The following is a 19,924-nucleotide window of genomic DNA, read 5'->3' on the forward strand; positions in this document are numbered from 1 at the left end:
AAGTATAGAGCAACAAGAAACTAAACGATTGCCTGGGTTAAGCAACTTATAATGGGAGACACGTGAAACAACTTATAATGGGAGACACATGTGTACCTTCGTGAAGGGCACTTCTGTGTTTCTTAGAGCACTGGGAGAGCTGAAGTGGCTGCTGTGCCTTGCGGGCTTGGTTATCCTGGGCCTGGTGAGACTCAGGTGGTAGTTCTTGGGCATGTTGGGCTGTGGGCCACCATGAACCCTTGCCATTCTCTACTGGGGCATCTTGTCTGTCCTTGACTACCCTTATGCTGAAGTACTGTGCAGCACAGTTTGGGAGAGACCTTCTCCAAGAGGAGGAAGTTTATTACCACCTCCAGTAAAGTCCTGGGTCCTCTATTGCCCTGTGCTGAGCTCCACACGACATTATAGGGCACCATCAGAGCTCTCGTGGCCTGTTGTATAATCAGCCTTCACGGTGCTGGGGACTCCATTGCAGTTTTTCCTCTGCTCCATGCACTGTGCCATTTGCAGATGTCAGAGGACTGGCTGTTGTTTGGTGGCAACACTGAAGTGGAGCTTTCTGTGAAATTCAGAGGTGTGGTTTCCCATCAGCGCTCATGGTAACCCAGCACGCTGACCTCTGCACCTCGCTGCATCCCAGGGCTTGCTGGCCCAGGGAGGAAACGCTGCGGATGGGCTGGTGTGCACGGCTACTCGACAAGTGCGTGGTGTAGCAGCGAGGGTCGGGGATCGTCTCCCTGCAAGAAACTTTGAACAGCTCATCACTGCCTGAAGCTGGGGTACATGGTGATGGGGCTCAAACTCCAGCAGCTTTCTGGCACAGAGCACTCTGCAATCCAGGCTGAAAGGATTTCTGCTCAAAGCTAATACTGAGTGGGGACACCTCTGAGAAGAAGCAAAGCAGACAGCATCCCAGTGTTTGAAACCTAGTTGTTTTGGCTCGCATGCTCACGTGTTTTTTCTGAGCAAGACAGTAGTAAGTGGGATCATGTTATCGGTGGTAGCTGTTACCGATGGAGAACGTGCAGCCGGATTGATGGCTGAGCAAACTGCCTGGAAATTATAATGAGTAGGACACACAGGAGCTCTGCCATCGCGGTGGGAGAGCTGACCCCTCGGGAGACTGCACCCAGACATCAGGGAAGGCCACCGTCACCTTTGGATCTGCGAGCAGAGATGATACTCTGCTAATTTTCATACTGAGCTGGCTCAAAGTGTGCTGCTTTCATGTGCTGCCTTGATGCTCGTTAGCAGACACACATATGGGCTGCAGACTTTAATGGGATGCCTTGATCTGCGTAGGGCACGTTCTCCTTCACAGATGTGACCTGAAACGCACATGTATCATTTCAGTTGGATTGATGACCCCTCGGGAGCTGAAATGCTAATGGAGCCCAAACCAGACTTCAGTTAAAGATATAAACAGAAACTCCATCTTCATTTAAATTCTGGGCAAAAGATCAACATTAAATGCAACATAATGAGAATCCAAACACAAGGGTGCAGAGTTGCATTGTTCACAACTACTGTAGTTTGACCCCTTGGGTGTGTGGAGTGTTTTGTTTATAGTAAATATTTTTGAAGATTAAGATATCAGACCCAAGATCTGACACTCTGCCTGCAAGTTATATCTCCCTTTGGCACAAGAGCATGGTAAGGAGCTTTACAAAGGCAAGCAGAAGTGATAGACAGTCACACTTAGTAGACATTTTCACAGCCGAGTTACAGGGAGTCATATAGGTTTACAGTCCTTGGCTTTTGTTTAGCTCACAGATATAATTACAAAAACATGGTGTTTCTCATTAAGTGTCCTTCTCTTGTTTCTTCCTGTAAAGAAGGTCTGATGTATGTTATACGGAGGAACAAAGTCCATTCAAATGGTGATCTTTCCAGTCTGTGGGAATATGGTGTTCTCTGCAGGGGAGGGAACACGAAAGGGAAGGCAGAGGCCACGCAAATAGAAGGTGATTTTAGGGCTGGTAGGACATTTTGAATATTGTACTAGAAACCAGCAGCAGCAGTGGAGCAAGCGCTCCCCTTTGCTTTTTGAGGTGAGAGAGGATTTCAGTCCCTACAGTCATCTCTGTCCTTGGACACTCCTGCTCCATCACCAGTAAAAGGGACACAAGGACTGTCTGAAGTGCTGTTTTTTATGAAGCAAAGTGATTCACTGGCAATTGGAGAAAAGCAACCAGGGTTTTCTGACCACCACTCAGAAAACATTCTCCAGTGTTATCTGCCCAGGCCAGAAAAGAAACAAGTGTCTTGCAGATGAAAATGTCCTGACCCTCTACAGTAAGGCATACAATTTATTAATATGAATAAGAATATTGAGAGGCTGTGAAATGGATAGTTGGTCTGTGCTAATAAGAGAAAGCCAAGCAAGATGTTGCTTGTCTCAATGTTTCCCTCTGGCCTTAACAGCGAGCATGTAAAATGTCATCAGCCAGCACTGGACAGCTTTGGTGTCCTGGCTGACAGGTCACCGGGTGTGGAGGCTCCAGAGCAGATCCTTTTGGAGCTGAGCGGGGATCGGTGTGGCGAGCAGGATTGGGTACAGTCCGGAGGAGCTAAACTTGAGAGGGCCAAGTGTGATGTGTCCATCTTCACCTATACACACTCTTTCTCAGGTACAAAGCTCAGGGCTTGTTTTCTGCTCCCTGATTAAAAAAGCTATAAGTGCCTCCTTTTTTTCTATTTTATTGGCAATTATCCCTTTGTTGTAAAAAAAAAAAAAACAACTTCTGTATTATGCCATTGTCTTCTTATTCTTCCTGCAGTTTTTAGGTTGAAGTTTAGGTTAAGTTTTAAGTGTATTTTGAAATTCCCACTTGAAAAACATTGTATTGTGAGCTAAGTGCTGTTACTGAATTAATTTAAAACCATTCCCTACATTCTGTGCAGAACTTTCTCTGACACTGAGGCAGTGCTGGTAGCCTCCAATTTCAACATGCAGTTTCTGTGCTGGTTTGAAAGTAATCCTGAAAGAGAAGTGCAGTCTTTAATTGTGCTTGTCATGCCGTCTTTATATAAAGAAATGGCTGATAGTGAACAGAGAAGGAAGGAAGGAAGGCTTAACTCTGCAATACAGGCGCTGTCTTTATTCTTAGAGTTTAGAGAAGTCTTTCTACTGCTTCTGCTTTTCTTTGCAGAATAAGTCACCAGAACCACGCGTCATAAGTAGCAGCACTTCTAGTGTTGTGTGTGTCTTCATATGGTGGTTGGGTCCCAACAGGCTCTAGAATTAATCTCAAATAAGTTCCATGTCCAAACACTATTTTTAGAGGCATGCAGCTGCCTCAGAAATTTACTGCTCCTGCTGGGATTGTGGAGCGTCGATCCTGACTGCAGCGTGAGCTGCTGCAGGGAGCGGAACGGCCTCGCTTGGTGTGGAGTCTGTGCGAAGTGGAAGGATTAAAACCGTGACTACTTTTAATAGAGAGGGATTGAAACAAGCTGAGGGGAGGGTAGGTTTCTTTTTTAAAATAAAATGGTCAAGGATAGCTGATCCTTTTCAAGATGCTTGCTGAGGCTTGCACTCCTTGCCCCGGTGCTGTCACCGCAGCCATCCCCTGTGCTCCAAGGACAGGGGCTTCTGAAGGACCACCCCAGGCTGAGACGAGCCCGTATCAGCAACCAGAGTTAAGGGGTGGGATCTGTAAGGCATTTCCGTGCCAGGAGTGCCTGGGTTTGCTTTGCCTGAGCATTTATTACACATTATTTGTACAAAGAGTTTCATTGACGTAACCAAGTATAAAACTGTATCTTCAATTAAAGCAAAATAATTTTGGTTTTGCGAAAGCATCATTGCAGTAAATCACTGAATTTCTTCATTCACCCTGGTGTGAGACTGTTGGCTGAAAAGAAAATACATGCCAACGGGTGGAAACACGTACTCTGAGGAGTGGAGAGATGCTGTCAGTCTGCAAACAGAAATATTTCAGCCAGTGTGGCAACAAAACTGTATTTTTTCTGTTCATTTGTTCTGTATTTAACAGTGTGCTAGTCATCTGCATGGGAGGTGGCAAGAGAGCGGTGTTTCCTTTATTTGATTGAAGCTGGTAGATTATCGAGCCCATAAGGCTTCTCTGTGCACATGAGGCAGAACTAAAGTAATGTGTGCTGACCTTAATGCCTGAATTTTTAGAGGTGTGATGTGCACTGCAGTAGCTAAAATGGCTCTTGATGTAGCTTTTGTTTTGAAAATAGACTGATTAAAAACTTGACATGAATAGGGGAAGCGGTAGCTGACTCTTTAATTGTGCTGCCACCAATGCTCTTGAAATGACTTGAAAACAGCGGTCTCCCGGGAGCCGTTCGGATGAATACAAGCTAATGTCATGCTGGAAGGATCCTTTCCCAGCTGCTCAGTTTAAATGGCAAAAGTCATGATTTGCTCGGATTACAGGAGCTTTTAATTCCTCATTTAATAACAGGTTTCCCTGCATGACATACTGCTTTTACCCTTCCTGCTGTACATGCGGAAGGCGCAGACAAGGATCAAATGCGCTTCCCCTAGCAGCAGCACTCAGTGGAAGGGGCTTTGGTGTTGGATCTGAACTGCTGTGTTCAGTAAATCCCCATTTGGAGGATCCCTGCTTCCATCCTGCCCAAGCTAGGGGACTCTATGCCCACTTCAGGAAATTAATTGCTGACCTGTCCACTAATTGCTGGGGACGGGCAGATGCCTGCTCCGAGCTGCTGGCTGGTGGGGCAGGCTGTGTGCCTGCGGACCAGGGGAGCTCTGAAGTCAGCACAGCGCAGTTTCCTGTTAATTTGGGCTGCATTTAGCCCACAGTGACTGTTCTAAATCCCCAGACTGAGCAATGAGTTTAACGAATGATTTTTAAGAGGCGGTTGTCTGCAAGGCTCCTCGGATTCCCATCTGTGCTTGGTGTTTTATATTAAGTTGGAGGTTGTTATCCTCACTTTTTGCAGACCCGTCTCAGCAGCGCGGAGGCAGTAAGATGCCGTAGGCAGCGCCGCGCTTTGTTTTGCCTGTCAGCTGCAGTTGTAAATCTTCTGTGGTCACAAACATCAGAGGATCTTGATGAAAACGTGTTGCCTGTGAGCACCTCCTCTGTGAGATGTGGAGAACTGCCAGTGTTAGGAGTCCAGCCATCTCTTTCTGAGATTTTTGCTTGTCGGTTCTTATTTGAATCCTTCTATTTTCTCTTCTCAGGTCACTTCACCTGGGAGAAATACCTGAAGGAGACCTGTGCCATCCCAGCTCCTGCCCATTGCTTCAAGCAGGTAAGAGGGTGAACACAAGAAAGGTCAAGGGCAATGGTCCATTGGTGATTCAGGAGTCCTGTGCCTGGGGTAGGCCCCTTTTTTGTCAAGGAAGAATCTTAAGGATATTGGAAGCTTAATATAAGTACAAGTGTTCTGAAGCAGAGATTAAAAAGGTGCATTTAGACACTCTGGATGTTAGAGTAGTACAGAAGGTTTTACTCTCAGATGTGCATGGATGGGAACACAAGAATGTTTTTATTCTGCCAAGCAGAGTAAATGGAGAAAATGTTCTGAGTAGGCTGTGATCTGGCTTTTGGTAGATCCTGCTCAGCAAGGAGATTTTCTGCAGAATCCACCTGACCTTTGGGAATGGAATAGCAGCCCCTTGAGCATCAGGTACATGAGCACAGAGGTGGATGTATTGAGTGCAGGGACACAGGAGTGAATGGGCTTGGTACACCTGGATTGGGATGGAGGGACAGCAGCACAGGGCAGTGCCTGTTTGGGTCTTGGATCAGCTGGGTGATTCTCCCGAGAAAGGGGCTAAGAGAAAAGGGCAGGTCTAGTTGTCTAGATGATGCAGTACTGAAAGACGGTGGTCTGGGCTGCAGATCTGCCAGGACTTGCTGAACTTTCTTTGCTGCTCTGTGGTGTCTGCTCCCATGCTGTGCTTGGAGGGTGCTGTCTGTCTTGGGTAGAATCAGTTTTGATGCTCTTAGGGCTTAAGCTTTTTGACTGAGGTGGTGCATGTATTGGAAATCCTGTCTATAACTGGGTCCCTGTTTTTCTCTTTGCAGTCATACACTCCACCTGCAAATGAATTCAAGATCAGTATGAAACTAGAAGCCCAGGACCCCAGGAACACAACCTCCACCTGCATTGCCACGGTGGTGGGTCTGACAGGCGCACGCCTCCGCCTGCGCCTCGATGGCAGCGATAACAAGAATGACTTCTGGCGGCTGGTGGACTCTGCTGAAATCCAGCCCATAGGAAACTGTGAGAAGAATGGAGGAATGCTGCAGCCTCCACTGGGTGAGCTGAAGTTCAAGTGTCCAGCAAGCACCTATGTTACCTGTAGGGAAAACTCTAGAATATATTTCTGTGCTTGAGACAGAGACCCATGGACTGTCTACCCTGCCTACTACTGTGATGTAGACCAGCCCTGTTAGCTTGGGCTGTTAAACAGATGCATCCCACTCCAGGTCTGTATTTGCATGTGGACATCATGGCATGGATAGGGACCTGCTTTAGAGTGTAGATGAAAGGGCTCTTTGCACCTAGGTGGGCTGCTTGCACTCCCCGCAGTTCAAGCTCAGGATTAGCCCATGCTGACTGTGCTCTTAAGCCTTCTGAAATTTTCCATGTGTACCCCAAAGGAACAACACATTTTCCATGCGTTTATGTGAAAGAATGCCAGAGCCACTCTGCTTCCCAGAGGACACACAGGCCATCAAGGGTCACCCTGATATCCTGGTGTCCCAGGGGCATGGGCCGTAGTGCTGAAGGCAGAAGGACTCTGGTGGCCTTTTCTGGGGGGTTGCCTGTATAAGGACAGAATGAATCCAGTTGATTTTTTTCTGGGAGACACCACACAGTCACACAGACAGTGCTGGCACATAGCTCTGGTCATTCCACTGCTTCAGGCTTCTGCTTGCAAGTGCTGTCATCTCCAAGGTGTGCTTGCCATGGAACGGCTGCCATCCATCAGGGCTCTCTCCTCCGCTCCCCCTTTGAGCCCAGCACAGTACTGGTGTCTGCATGAAGTTGCTTTGCTGGGGATCTGTAAAACTTGATGTAGAGAATAACCAAGAAACCAATTGGGGATGAGGCATCTACTGTATCATCGCTAATCCTGACACTGTGAATTCAAAAGCATGTAAATTTGCATTCATGCTGTCTAAGTGTATTTGTGCCCGAGTGTCTTTGGGGCAATAGCAGGTTAGCTGGAGACCATCTGACGGGGAAACGCAGGGTCTGAAAAGGCTCCCAGTGATTAAAGTCCTGTCTCATGTGAAGGGATACCTCTGATATTTCATTTGTTTATTTATTTAATTTTACTTGGCCGCAGCTTTATAAATAACCTGGACAGTCAAACACTTCTTCCAGCCTTGTCTTAAGTTGAATACACTAACACACTTTTTTTTTTTTTTTTTTTTTTTTTCCCCCCCACTGGCCAAATGATGAGCTGACTTGCTGGTTCTTTCCTGATTAAGCAGCAAGGTTAACCTTCTTTTACATTCTGCTGCCCATTCTTTTTGAAGTGTCTTCATAAATCTCTCTCAATTAGCATATCCCCAAATAATGTCAAGCCAATCTATAGTGATGCAAGAAACCTTCAAGAGGATACCTTGAGTTAGGAATATTTTTATTTGTGCTTTTTCCTGGAGCACCATTTGTGAGCTTTGGTGGAAGAACAGTCTAAATTGCAATGGGATACTTGGGACTGACCTTTCTGAAGAAGGAAGAAACATCAGCAGGTGCACATTTTGGCACATCACACCACACGAAGCTGTCTATATGCAATTCTAATTATACCCTTTCCTTTCATAATTGCTACAGGCAGAACCTGCTGCAGCTATTAACATTAAAGCTGCCATTTTTTATGTTACTTTCACACATGCTGCTGTCCGTTTGCAGACATCACTTTGAAACCTTGGTCCCAAGGTGCAGCTCACAGCAGTGCTGCGGCGTGCCCAGGAGGCGTGGGGTGCCTGTCCTAGCTGGCAGTGATCCGTTCCTCCTGTGTCTTGCCTGGGCTTTGCCGGCAGATGGCAATAAGTATAATCGAGTTGCAGAGCAGAATTCATGTCTCACTGTGCCAGAGGAGAGGGTTCATGCTCTAGAAGTCTGTGTGCCCAGCTCTGATCTGTATCGCCTGCTTAACCTTGGGCCAGACAGGAGTGGTTCTCTTGCACCCAGCATAAAGACAGGTTACAAATAGCTAGTTCTGCAGTTGTCCTTTCTGCCTGTGGGGTGCAAGGGTCCAGAAAACCCAGCAAGGATTTTCTGTGTTGCTTGTAGTTTCTTCCATGTGTACACATCTGCTGCTGCTCCCCTTCTTTATATAGATAATTCAGGTAGAAGGTTATCTTTGCCTCTCTGGGAGCTTAGCTCTCCCCTCCCCTGAGATCTGTGGCTAGCTTGTTCGGTTTCCAAGCTGCGCTGACAGAGTTGGTGGGGCTGGTAGGGTGGCCTGTACTGAGCTGGTTGTGTTCTGGCATTTCAACCGTGGCAGAGCTTTGCCCTGTTAATCATCATGAGACGCTCTCTGTCTAGGTCCAGTCCCAGGGTTACCTTCAAAACACCGCAGATACAGAAAGTGCAATGCTGTGTTCGGCTGAGTGACAGAAACTGCCTGTACAGAAAGATGCACGTTTAGCCAGGACGGTGTTTTGTGGTGCCTGGAATCTTTTGTCAGTTGTGCAGTCAGACTCAGTGTCATAGACTCAGAGCATGTGAATTTGATTTTTTTTTTGTCTTCCCATAAGCTCCTTCCTGTTATTTCTCTACTTTTTTTCACAGAAAGTGTTGAGCCAAAACCTGCCATCCTTTTCTGTAAGGGTAAAGTCTCTTTCGCAGCCAAGTCACAGCTTCTTTATTTCTTCCAGTTAGCTTGCCTGCAGCTCACTCTGAAAGGTGTAGGAGGCCACCCAGAAGCTGAGATTCCCTACTGAGGAAGAAATTTCATAGCCTGAGTGTGCACTTGCTGATTCATGTCTCCCCTGTAGTAGGATCACTGAAGCTGTCAGCACTAGTGCTGCACAAAGTGCTTTGCCTGTATGGTTGATGTACAGACTTTTGTTATGATAAGCGAACATTGCAGTCAAACATCCATTTCCAGATGTTTCTTTTCAATAACGGTATGCATTCAGAGTATGTGGAAAAGGTCAAAGCTGACTCTCCAGCATGAGGAGGGTGGTGATGTGGGATCACAGTATGTGCCTGCTGCAAGGTTCCCATCAGGGCAGGCTTGTGCTGCCAGGCCCAGTGGTCCCCACAGCCTTAAAGTCTCTGTCTCTGCTTCCTTCTCTTTAGGTTTTCGGCTGAATGCCTCCTCTTGGCCCATGTTCCTTCTGAAGACTCTGAATGGAGCAGAGATGGCTCCTGTCCGGATTTTTCATAAGGTATTTTACTGTACTGTTTGTGAAGACATCCTTCTGGCATGTCCCCTTTACAGCAAAGCACCAAAATCACACCTGGTGCCTTGTGTGAGATGTGCTGATCCCAGAGGAGATGAACCTTGCCCAGCTTTGCCATGGTGCTGCCTCTCTAGGACAGACCTGTGCCCTCTGTGGCTGTGTCACAGCGCTGTCAGGGTGCAGACAGAAGTCTAAAAAACTGTCTTGGGCTTGAGAGATGTGCATGTTTTTCGCTGGGGCTGCAGGTGTTGCTCAAATTCAGGAATGATATATGTTAAAGTCAGCACCTCTCTCTTTAATGTACCAGAGCTTGTAAGGAGTGCAAATGCTGCTGTGAGGTAGCACTGCAAGTATGATTTCATATTTTGTGTTCTCACACCCTGAAGTCAGAGAGAGACAAGCCAGTCCAGAGGCACATGCTGTGGTATGGGATGGTTGGTGGCTTTAGTGCATCCCAAGTATAAAGGACTAGGAGGAGCAAGCCCTAGACAAGAATGGATGGTGGATCTCTCACATGTCTAGCCAAGCTGAAGGTGGGGAAATAATAGAGGGAGACTGTCACATCTCAGTTTTTTCTGCTCTGAGATCACAAGGTGAGAGTATCCTACAGAGGCTCTTCTCTTTGGGGTGTTATTTTCTGCCTGTGTAGCATGATGGAGCTGTGACAGTGTGCAGCATGGAAGTAGCACTGCCTGGGATTAGTCCAGCAGTCGGGTGGTGGCAGAGCAGTCAGCAGTGGACGTAGTTGCCTCTTGACTTAAAGGGCACATGGTTGTTTAGCTAAGCCAAGGTGTGCACACCTAGGTGGGGTTCAGATCCAGCCCACTAGCTCCCTTCTTCATCTGCTCGTGGAGGTGAGTTTGCTGATGGAGGGGGCAGCCCTGGTCTGCTGAGACACTGGCATATCCTCTTTGAGCACATTTTCAACTTCTCCTTATAGGAACCACCATCTCCATCCCAAAACTTCTTCAAGACAGGTATGAAGCTGGAGGCAGTGGACAGGAAGAACCCTCACTTCATCTGCCCGGCCACCATTGGGGAGGTGAGAGGTTCTGAGGTCCTCATAACATTTGATGGCTGGAGAGGTGCCTTCGATTACTGGTGCCGATATGATTCCCGGGACATCTTTCCCGTAGGCTGGTGCTCGCTGACTGGAGATAATCTGCAGCCCCCTGGAACAAAAGGTAAGGCCCATGTTGTTGCTTAGCTGTCTTCTTCCTCCACTCAGCTCTCAAAGAGCAGCAAAGCAGGCAGAGGCTAGCAGCAAGGACATCTGGGTGCCCTGTCTGGCTTTCTTATGCTGCTTCGTGCATGGTACAGGTACAGATGATCATACCTGTGAGCAGTGTGATAGCCTGGCGTCGAGGTGCTGAGGAACAGCCATCTGTAAAGATGGGCAGGATGATGGTGCTGGAGGGCTGGTGATGCTGTACGACACTGCTCCTCTTCAGGAGTTTCCTTGGAGCCTTTCCTGCGTCTTTGGAACACGCATTCCTATGGACTTTTTCACAGGGGTACTGGGCCATTTGCAGATATAAGGGAATAATGAGAACAATTAAGTTGCAGAACTGCGCCTGCTTGTACTTCTGACAGTTACTTTGCTCTGCCTTATGCTGTGATCTCTACTGTGGACATGGAAAAAGCAGGTCTGAATCAGGTTGTACTTGCCTTGTTTCCTAGAACTGTGATTCTTGGTTAGGAATGGTATTGGGGAACTTGCTGCCTTGCAAAGATCTGAGCTTTGGCTGCTGAGATTTTCAGATGTGTCTCTAGCTTGTGTCTTTGTGCAGTTGTGTTTAGGACCAGGGGAGCTGTCATTGTCCCCATGCACATCCCTCTGGCGTTTGCTGGCTGCCAAGTCTGACACATGCCTGTCAATGAAATGAGAAACAGGAGAGCAACCTCTCTACCAGAGCTGAAGGATTACTTAGGAAAGCATTTATCTGATCAGACTGTTCCTCTTGAAAATCCAGGGTCAGCTTGCGCTGCCCCATCAGGCTGGGGCTTTCCTGCTGTCCCTTGATGTGAGCCAGTTCTGCCCTGCGTTCTACAAGGCTGGCGTTGGACTGAGCTGCCTTAGGTCACCTCGCACAGCCTGTGGGCAAGCCAAGCTGTGGGCTCCCCTCCGTGGAGATGGTTTATGGTTGGGAACTGAAAGGCACTCTCACTGTTTATCTTGGATTTCTGCATTTGGCCTTGATGTTCCCAGCCTCTCCCTCGCTTCCTGCTGTTTGAGTCCTGCCTGCTGCTGCCCTGCAGGTTCTGCAGAGCTGCTGGGGACCTCCTGGCCGGTGGCTGACCCCTCCAGTGGTGCCCTGGAGTCAGAGGGGCTTGCTCAGCATCTCCAAGACGTTTCTCGGGCACTGCACAAGTGACTAAAGACATGTTTGTGTTGGGTGGGAGGTTTCCTGGCTGTGAACTGAGGGTGGAAGGTTTCAGGAGCAAGGTGGAAGCCACCTTTCCAGGTGAAGTGGGAACCTCTGACCCATGGCATCTGACGCAGGCAGCTCTGTTCCTCTTCAGCCTCCCTGTGCCAGAAGCTGAAGCTGTGAGAGAGCAGAGCATCCAGAAATAATGCCCCATCGTGGGGGTGACACCATGGTGACTTGGAGCCATCTTGAGAACCATTTGCTCTTACTTTGGCAGGCTCACTGGCTCTGTCAGTAGTGACTCTGCAGTTTCTGCTCATGTACAGAAATAGTGAACCCTGAAAGCCACATCTCCCCACTCCCAGGCAGAGGCAGCCTTTGCTCTCAGGCAGATCTCTGCTTTCTTTACTTTTCAAGTACTGTGGCAAGAGCAGGGATTAGCAGAGGTTGCATGAGCCATGCAAAAATGCTATGGAGTCAGGATCAGCCTTGTCTTTGTGGTATTTTACTTTCCTCTCTGTGGCTACCCCCTCCCTTTCCTGCCCCAGACTTTCCAATTTCCACTTTGTGGGATTAAACCCAAAGAAGGGAGCGCTGGGAACTTTCCTTGTCTGTAATTAAATTCCTTCCTTGTTCTTTTACTTCTCAGCCCTGCCTTGGAGAAGGGCTGAGCACAGTCCTCCCAGGACCTGAGAGTGCTGCTCTTGGCAGCGTTGGAGGATGGTTCACTGCAGAGGGATCCCCTTTTCCTTCAGCTCCAGTAAAGCTTCCCTGTGTGCCAGCCTGGAACCTGTAGGACCACGTGGTGGAGTCGGGCAGGTTTACTTTCCTGGTGGGAATTCCCCTTAAATCAGGAAGATGGGGGCAACACACAGGACACGTGCTGGACTGACCGTCTTGCCCTAAACTGATGGGTTCTGGCAGGGTGAGGTGCTTGGGGGAGCTGAGAAGTCTTTTGAAGAGTTAACTCCATTGAGACTGACAGCTTCCTGGGGCTGAGAGAAATGAGCTCATGTTCAAGGGGAGCAGAACTTCAAAGAGGCCAGGCATGTTTGTTTAATGCTGGTAACTTAATTCAGCTCTAATCTGTCCCTTCTGCTGGCTGCCAGCAGAGGTGGAGGAGTGCAGGGCTTCTCCCAGGCACATCCCCTCTCTGGCTCTGGGGCCTCCCACTCCCACCAGTGTTTGCTTAGCTGAGTGACGAAGCAGGGTGCTGGTGGAGCTGGGTTCCAGCCAGCCACACCGAGGGGAGCTTTCAGGAGGGCACGTGTCTCTGTGAAGGGAGGAAAGGGAGGTCAAACGGCGAGGAGGAACAGCTCTCTGCACGCCAGGTTGGTAATTACATCGCTGTCAGGATGTGCTGTCTGTGCGGTGGCCTGCTGGGAGAGCTCCGCCACAGCCGGCGGCCAGATGGCTGCGGGCTCCCGGGCGTCTCCGGGAGCTCCTCTCTCGATGCAGCACAGCTTGGAGCTGGGGGGTTCAAATAAACATGCGCCGCAGGGGAAACGGAGCTCCCGGGGTGCCTACGCACGCGGTCGGTCCTGATCCTCTCTGCTCGGCGTCAGCCTGCGGGCTGAGGTTGGAGGTTGGCTCTGCTAGGCTCACAGGACACACGTGGCAGAGCTCGTCCTGTGCGTCCTCAGCATCTCCACGCCAGCTCAGCAGCACTCGGGGAGGGCAGGTCCCATGGCCGTCCCAAAGAGAGGGGGCTTTCTGTGGGTGTGCAGCCAGCCTCCTCCGGCTTCCCACCCACGGCAGCGGGGCACTCTGGGGTTCTCTCTTGGCCGGGAATCCCCACTCACTCCTCACGTGTAGTGTACAGCGTCTCGTAGGTCTGTTCATGCCTCTTACACACGTGTTCTTTTACACATATCCCGGGCTTTTAGGAATATAAGGGCAGTGCTGGATGGCAGCTTTGAGCTCTGCTTGAAGGGCAGACTGTGTTAGTGACAGTTTCTCTAGTTACCTTGCACAGGAGGTGCTCATGACTTGTGGGTTCACTTCAGAGTTTTAGAAATCAGCTCTTTTTGGCTGTTTCTGGAAGAGCTGTTTGCATGTCCGTTCTTACTGAGCCAGGCAGTCATCCTAGAGAACTATTCAGTGATAAATATTTATCTGTCACAGCGTGTATATGTAAAACAGTTGTTTTATGAAGGCTGTGTGGGTTCAAAAGCTCATGGGTTGAGATACAGACAGCTGAATAGGTAAAGCAAAAGCTGCACATGCAAGGCCAAGCCGGGCATTCACTCCCCACTTCCCATCGCTGGTGGGCGTTGGGCCCTCCCCAGGACAGCCGGGCACCATCGCGCGTGACGGTGACTTGGGAAGACAAACGCCATCGCTCCGATGGTCCCCACCTTCCTCCTCCTTCCCCCAGCTTCTCTTGCTGAGCTGGGACATCCCTGGGGTCAGTTGGGGTCAGCTGTCCCGGCTGTGCCCCCTCCCAGCTCCCTGTGCACCCCCCGGCACTCGCTGGTGGGGCGGCCAGAGAAGCAGAGACCTTGAACTGTGCAAGCCCGGCTCAGCCACAGCTGAAACACGGGTGTGTTCCCCACGCTGGTTTGGTGAGAAATTCAAAACACAGCACCATAGGAGCTATTATTAAAGAAAATTAACTCTATCCCAGCCAAACCAGTACAGTACTCTTGAAAAACTTTTTGCGTGCATTTTACTTTTTCTAAACTTCCTGCTCCTTGGGAAGTCTGTGGGCAACTCAAGCTTTCATGGCTCTTAAACAGAACAGAACCAATCCTGCTCTCAGGTCACTGACGTAAGTGGAGCGTGCATTTGTAAAGCTGCTTTGGAGAGTCCCTCTCCATTATAAGCAGTACAGAAAATCAATATTTAGGATCAACCTAAAGAATGAGGATTGTTGCTTAGTTACTTTAAATCATGTCTGGGGAGAAGGAGAGCAAGAGATGCACACACAAATGGAAGTGCTGCTGCTAAGATTCAGGGCAAAACAAATTGAAGAAGGAAATATGAGACTGTGATAAAAATCACTGAGAAGAAAGAAGAAAGAGAGAAGAGGCTGGTTAATGATTGTAGTTTCCGGGGCCACCTGCCCTCAGCAGGGAGGTTGGATGAGGGAAATCCCCCATCAGCCAAGGCATGGTCTTGTCAAGAGGAGATGTGTCTGCTTCTCTTATCCATGGGAAATTTGAGTTTTCACAACCAGTCACAGACTAGAGGAAAGTTCAGTTCTTTGTAGTCAGGGAAACACTTTGGAAGAGGATTCATGAGAAGTTATTTTCCTTTTTGAAGTGGTTTGTGGTATGGAGTGCTGTGAGCCCCTGGAGGAAGAGAAAACAAACTGGGGTCTTCTCAGGTACCTCTGCAAGGCAGCTTCCAGCTCTGAGCTCCTCACCTGAGGAGGTGATTGCACTGAAGAGTCTGTCTACCCCAAGTAAAGGGACACAGGCTGGGAAAAAGAGACTGAGCAGACAGAATCAGGGCTTTCTGATTATACGTGTTGTTTGTGGGAGCAGGAATCTGAGACTGTCTGCAGGATCTGGGTCTTTACCCAAGAAAGCATGTAGAACTCATTTAAAGATTAGCTTTAAATTTCAAAGAAATGCATGCGTTTTTATGGGATTCATGTTACAATATCAGGAACTTGAGCTGTGATTTGTGATTAGAGCTGAGTGCTGGTGGCTCTGTGCATGATCCCAACAGTAATGCTGCTGGAAGATGCTGTGGCGGGTATGGTCTTCCCTGGCCTCTTGAAGAAGCAGCTTATTTTCCAGGTCCTGAGAAATCCAGATTTAATCCATACCTCTACACACACATCTCTTCCACTGTAATAGCATCCCTTAGGTCTACTTGACCCTGTTTATTACATCACTGCTGGAGGGCAGGGGAATACTGTAATCTTCAAAGCAAGAGTGGAGGGACACACCTGCAGCCCGCAGCAACATGCTCACCCCACGGTCACAAGTGTGGCCACCAGAGCCTGTAACTCAGAAGGTCCTTGTGCCATTCCTCCCTTTGGGCCGATGTGCCGGGTTCCTCTGGACTTCCCTGGTGGGTTCATTTCACCCTTTTCCACCCTCCTGGATGCCTCATAAGAGAGAGGGGTGATGCCGTGCGGGGTGTGGGAGAGGGGCAGCAGTGAAAGCGTTAAGGCTGGGTGGGCAGAGCTGGAAGCAGCCCCAGCGCTGGAATTTGGAGGAGTGGACTTGCTGCCTTGGCACCAGCCCAGCTGGCAGAGAGGCCCTGCACCCAGCCAGGTCTGGGATTGCTAACGCAGAGCCCGTCCTCCAGCCGCTGCACGGGGCTGGTGGGGAGCTGCAGGGAGGGCACTGGAGAGCCTGGTGCTTGGTGTGGTTCAACAGCAGGCATGTGCCTTGTCTGCCTGTGCCCAGGTGTGCTGGCGAGCTCTCAGCACGCTGCTCCCTTTCCCTGGGCTTGGCTGCCTGGAGAGTGTTTCCCTCTGCTTGCAGAGCAAGCAGCAGTTGATAGTTTTCGATAGTTACCATGGGGATATGCTCAAGTGGAGCTCACATCCACTCCTGGACTCGCCATCTGTTGCGTGCGTTACCCAGTCTGCCCGTTTGCCGAAGGGACCGGAGCGTGGGGCAGGGCCTGGCCCGCTCTGTGGGGGCGCTGGGAGTGGTAACTCCGGCATGTAACGGGGAGGCACAAAATGCTCACCCTGGGTAGAAAGTTTATAAAGTTCTTCATCTCTCACCACCGTTGCTGCCATGGGATTTATTGATTCACTCCTTGGTGTCTTCAAATGAAGATGATCATCAGATGGTAGATTTTCTGCTCATGGGTGAAGGTAATGTGCATTTTATGACTTTTCTTTACTTTTGATGTTGCTTGGCTTCTCTTCCTCCTTCGGGGCAAGAGCATGGTGGTGGGTGGAAGAGCCTCATCAGGAGTAGCTGGCAGGGTATCACTCAGGTGAGCTCCTGTGCTTTACTGCTTGGAGGAGATGGAAAAATACTAGTTCCTGCCACTTCAGACTGAGCTGGGATTTGGAGTTCATGCACCAGCTGGGTGACATTTGTGTTGGGGTCACTGGATTTGGGACCACACAGGTGGAGCTTATGTACCAATAGCAGGAGATTATGCAAAGCAGTTCAGCATCTTCTCTTTTATTCACGAGTCAAACGCACGTGCAGCCGTGGTGTCTGGGTGTCACTGCCTTTGAGACTGCTATTGGAAGATCCCAAGAAAAAACTCTTGAGCTGTTTGGAGCATAGATCCAAGGCGCTTAGCAGTAATCCTGGCTCATTTTGGATGTCTGTCCTGGAATATGTGTTGGCTTTGGAGGTCTAGGGGCTTGGACAAGAGCAGCCCTTCGCTGCAGGAGGGTGTGCTGCTCTCCCAGCCCTCGTAGATGCTGCTGGTGCACACAGCTCAGAAAACACTGAATCTGTGGCTCTGTGGGAATGGTGTTTCTGGCATACAGAGACCTCATGTTACTGTGTGGTGTCTTGGGGCTGGCAAGAGCCTCTGAGAAGAGGAACTGACCTGGGAAAGGCAGAGTTTCCACCATACCCCAGCCTGTCTTTAATATCAGTGCCAACTTGACTCTTCCTCATGTGCTTTATTCTAAAATATTTCATAACCTGGGAAGGCTGGGTTGTATTCAGGATGTTTCCTTCCCTTTTCCATCCTGCTTCCTGGCCCAAAAGAGGGTTTCATAATCTCAGGGCATTACTGAGTCTTGGCAGGATGCTTCCACAGGCCCCTCACTGTTGAAACCTTCCTCTCTTTGGATGAACAGCGCTGGGGTTGCTGCTCCATTTCTGCAAGATCTCTGACCAGTGACAACACTTCAGCTGATGGGACGTGGTGCAGCACTGTGCTTGTGTAGCTGAAGGTCTGGGTGCTTTCAGGATGGAATTGAACAAACTCAAGGGAGAGCAGCGGTGCAAGGTTTTTATTTCTGGGGGTCTGAAAGTGTCTGACTTGATGTTCTGAGCTGCTGGTGTCTCTGCCTCACCATCCTCTGCAGCCAGGTTTGGAAGCAAGAGTTAAATAAGCTTGAAGTATGCCCAGTGGAATAGTTTGTATATCTTTAGGAGAGCGGTTTCCCATGTACTTGAAGTGGTTTAAACACTTAATACTAAGAAGCTTTGCATCAAGGATTTAGGGCTCCACGCCTAGTTTCTGCCTGTCACCAGCACACACGTGCCAGCCGTTGGTGACAGGAGCTTGGTCCCTTGTAGGGATGTGGCTTCTGAGGCGTGCAAGTGCCAGAAGAACCAGAATGATCGACCAGACTTCTCACGAAGGTCTGTAAAGGCTTCACATGGTTAATGGGATGGTGGTGATCGAAGCACATATGGGAGAAATGGGACCATTTTCTGGGATTTTTCACAGTAACTCTATGGGAGCAAGAACATTACTTCATCTTCTCATGACCTGCTGGGTAGTTTCTTCATATTTTTTTTTTGTTTCCTCCCCATTTTTTGGAGAGGGGAAGCAAATGCTATTGAGTCCAGCTCTGACCCTGGCTTTGGCCACTAGGTATATATATATGTTGCCGTGGAGTGCATTTTTATTGAATCTAGGAACTTTGTACTGAACATACAGCTCCACTTGTTATAAAGACTGGACACTGTGACTTGTCATGGTTCTCCTCTTGATCTTTGGTATTTTTATAGCTTCTGAACAGCTTTAAAAAAGAACAAAATGTGGAATAAACCGCACCCACCTAGCAGTCTCCTTGTTCTTTGTGAACTGATATGTTGAAGGTTTTCTGCTAATATTTAACCAGGAAGCCAAAGCTAAAAAAAGAGCTTCAGAAAAGATCAGAACACGCAGAAACCCCAGGAACAGTCCTGAATAGCCTGAATACTGAAAGAGTACAAAACCATTCTCAACATGGGGTTTTGGAAACCCACTGGTAATTAACTCCCAGGGACAGAAGATGTGATCAGTTAGTAGATTTGCTGTGGTGGCCTCTCATGCTACATATTTTTACTGAATGTCCTTGAGCTAGCTTGGTATAAATAGCCATATAGCCATGCCTTTGCAAACTTCCCGTGGGCTGTACATCTGTGAAGAAACTAAATGACCTCTGTCCTGCTGCAGGTGTGGTTCAGGTTGGCTTTGGCACGCTTGCACATGTTGAAGTCGGCAGGTTGGTTGCTTCTTAAGACCATGGCTCTGGGATTTTCTTGAGAACTGCTATGTGGACCAGACGTGTGGGTCATCCCTCGGTGGATACATGCTCTGCTGAGGGCCTCTCCTGAAGCACTGAGCTTGAAGAGCTGCAGTACGATGGTTTTCCTGAGGTGTGGAGATGAGTTTATTTGCGTTGTTGGTGACTGTGTCAGGACCAAAGGTGCCAGTTCTGCTCATCTTTATACTGTCTACTGAACTGCTTCAGGGCCTCACAGGTGGGCTCCTGCAGTTGCTGCTGGAATAGTCACCATGTGGCTGTGGGCACTGTCACGCAGGAGATAATCTCATCCTGGCTTTGGGGTAATTAAGTATTGAAGCTCAGATTTTTTTACTTGATTTTGTTCTGACTTTGCCAATAAATATTGGCATTGCCATTTCTCTTGGAGCTCCCTGATTGCCCTGTGTCGTCTTTTATTCACTAGTGCATCCCCTCAGTCAGGAGCTTGAGTTTCAACTCTGCTGATGTGTCTCTCACGCTGGAGCTGCCCAGCTCATTTTTCGTTTCTTTTTTTGTAGTTCAGAATTCCTCTGTTTTAATTCCATGGCTGCTTCACAGCTGATTCAAACAACAGCTGTTACAACAGCTTTATTTTTGCAGTGGACTGGAGAAGATGAGACTAATAGGGGGATCATAGCAAGCAAGAACCCAGGGTGCATTGCGAGGTAGTGGGATGGGGATGGGAGGAGAACTGCTGAGGAGGGTGATTATAGACAAATTTGGCATTTGCTTGTCTTCTGCATTTGAACCTGTACTGTGTCTGGTTGAGCTGGGATTGGTTTTCCCCTACAGCAGCCCCATGGAGCTGTGGTTTATGCTGGGAGCTTCAGGGTGTTGGCAGCACCCTGGTGCGGTGGCTACTGCTGAGCAGTGCTTACACAGCACCAAGGCTCTTTCCGACATTTCCCCCAGTGGGACGGGGTGGGCAAGATCTCAGGAGGGGACACAGCCAGGACAGCTGACCCCAGCTGACCCAAGGGATATTCCAGACCCTGTGACGTCTGCTCAGTATAAAGCTGGGAGAAAGGAGGAAGGGGGGG

The 19,924-nt window shown here is 49.0% G+C and overlaps 1 protein-coding gene across 1 annotated transcript in view; it reads left to right on the top strand.

Moving 5' to 3' along the window:
* The window catches only part of SCMH1 (Scm polycomb group protein homolog 1), a 55,325-nt gene that overhangs the window by 8,185 nt on the left and 27,216 nt on the right, over nucleotides 1-19,924 (top strand). Inside the window, exons 5-8 of the mRNA XM_026863242.1 lie at nucleotides 5,183-5,253; nucleotides 6,033-6,267; nucleotides 9,271-9,359; nucleotides 10,315-10,558. Of these exons, the coding sequence (XP_026719043.1) occupies nucleotides 5,183-5,253; nucleotides 6,033-6,267; nucleotides 9,271-9,359; nucleotides 10,315-10,558 (639 nt within the window). The remainder of the gene's footprint in view (nucleotides 1-5,182; nucleotides 5,254-6,032; nucleotides 6,268-9,270; nucleotides 9,360-10,314; nucleotides 10,559-19,924) is intronic.

This window comes from Athene cunicularia (assembly GCF_003259725.1).
Source record: "Athene cunicularia isolate RWA chromosome 23 unlocalized genomic scaffold, athCun1 chr23_part1, whole genome shotgun sequence".
Lineage (NCBI taxonomy): Eukaryota > Metazoa > Chordata > Aves > Strigiformes > Strigidae > Athene > Athene cunicularia.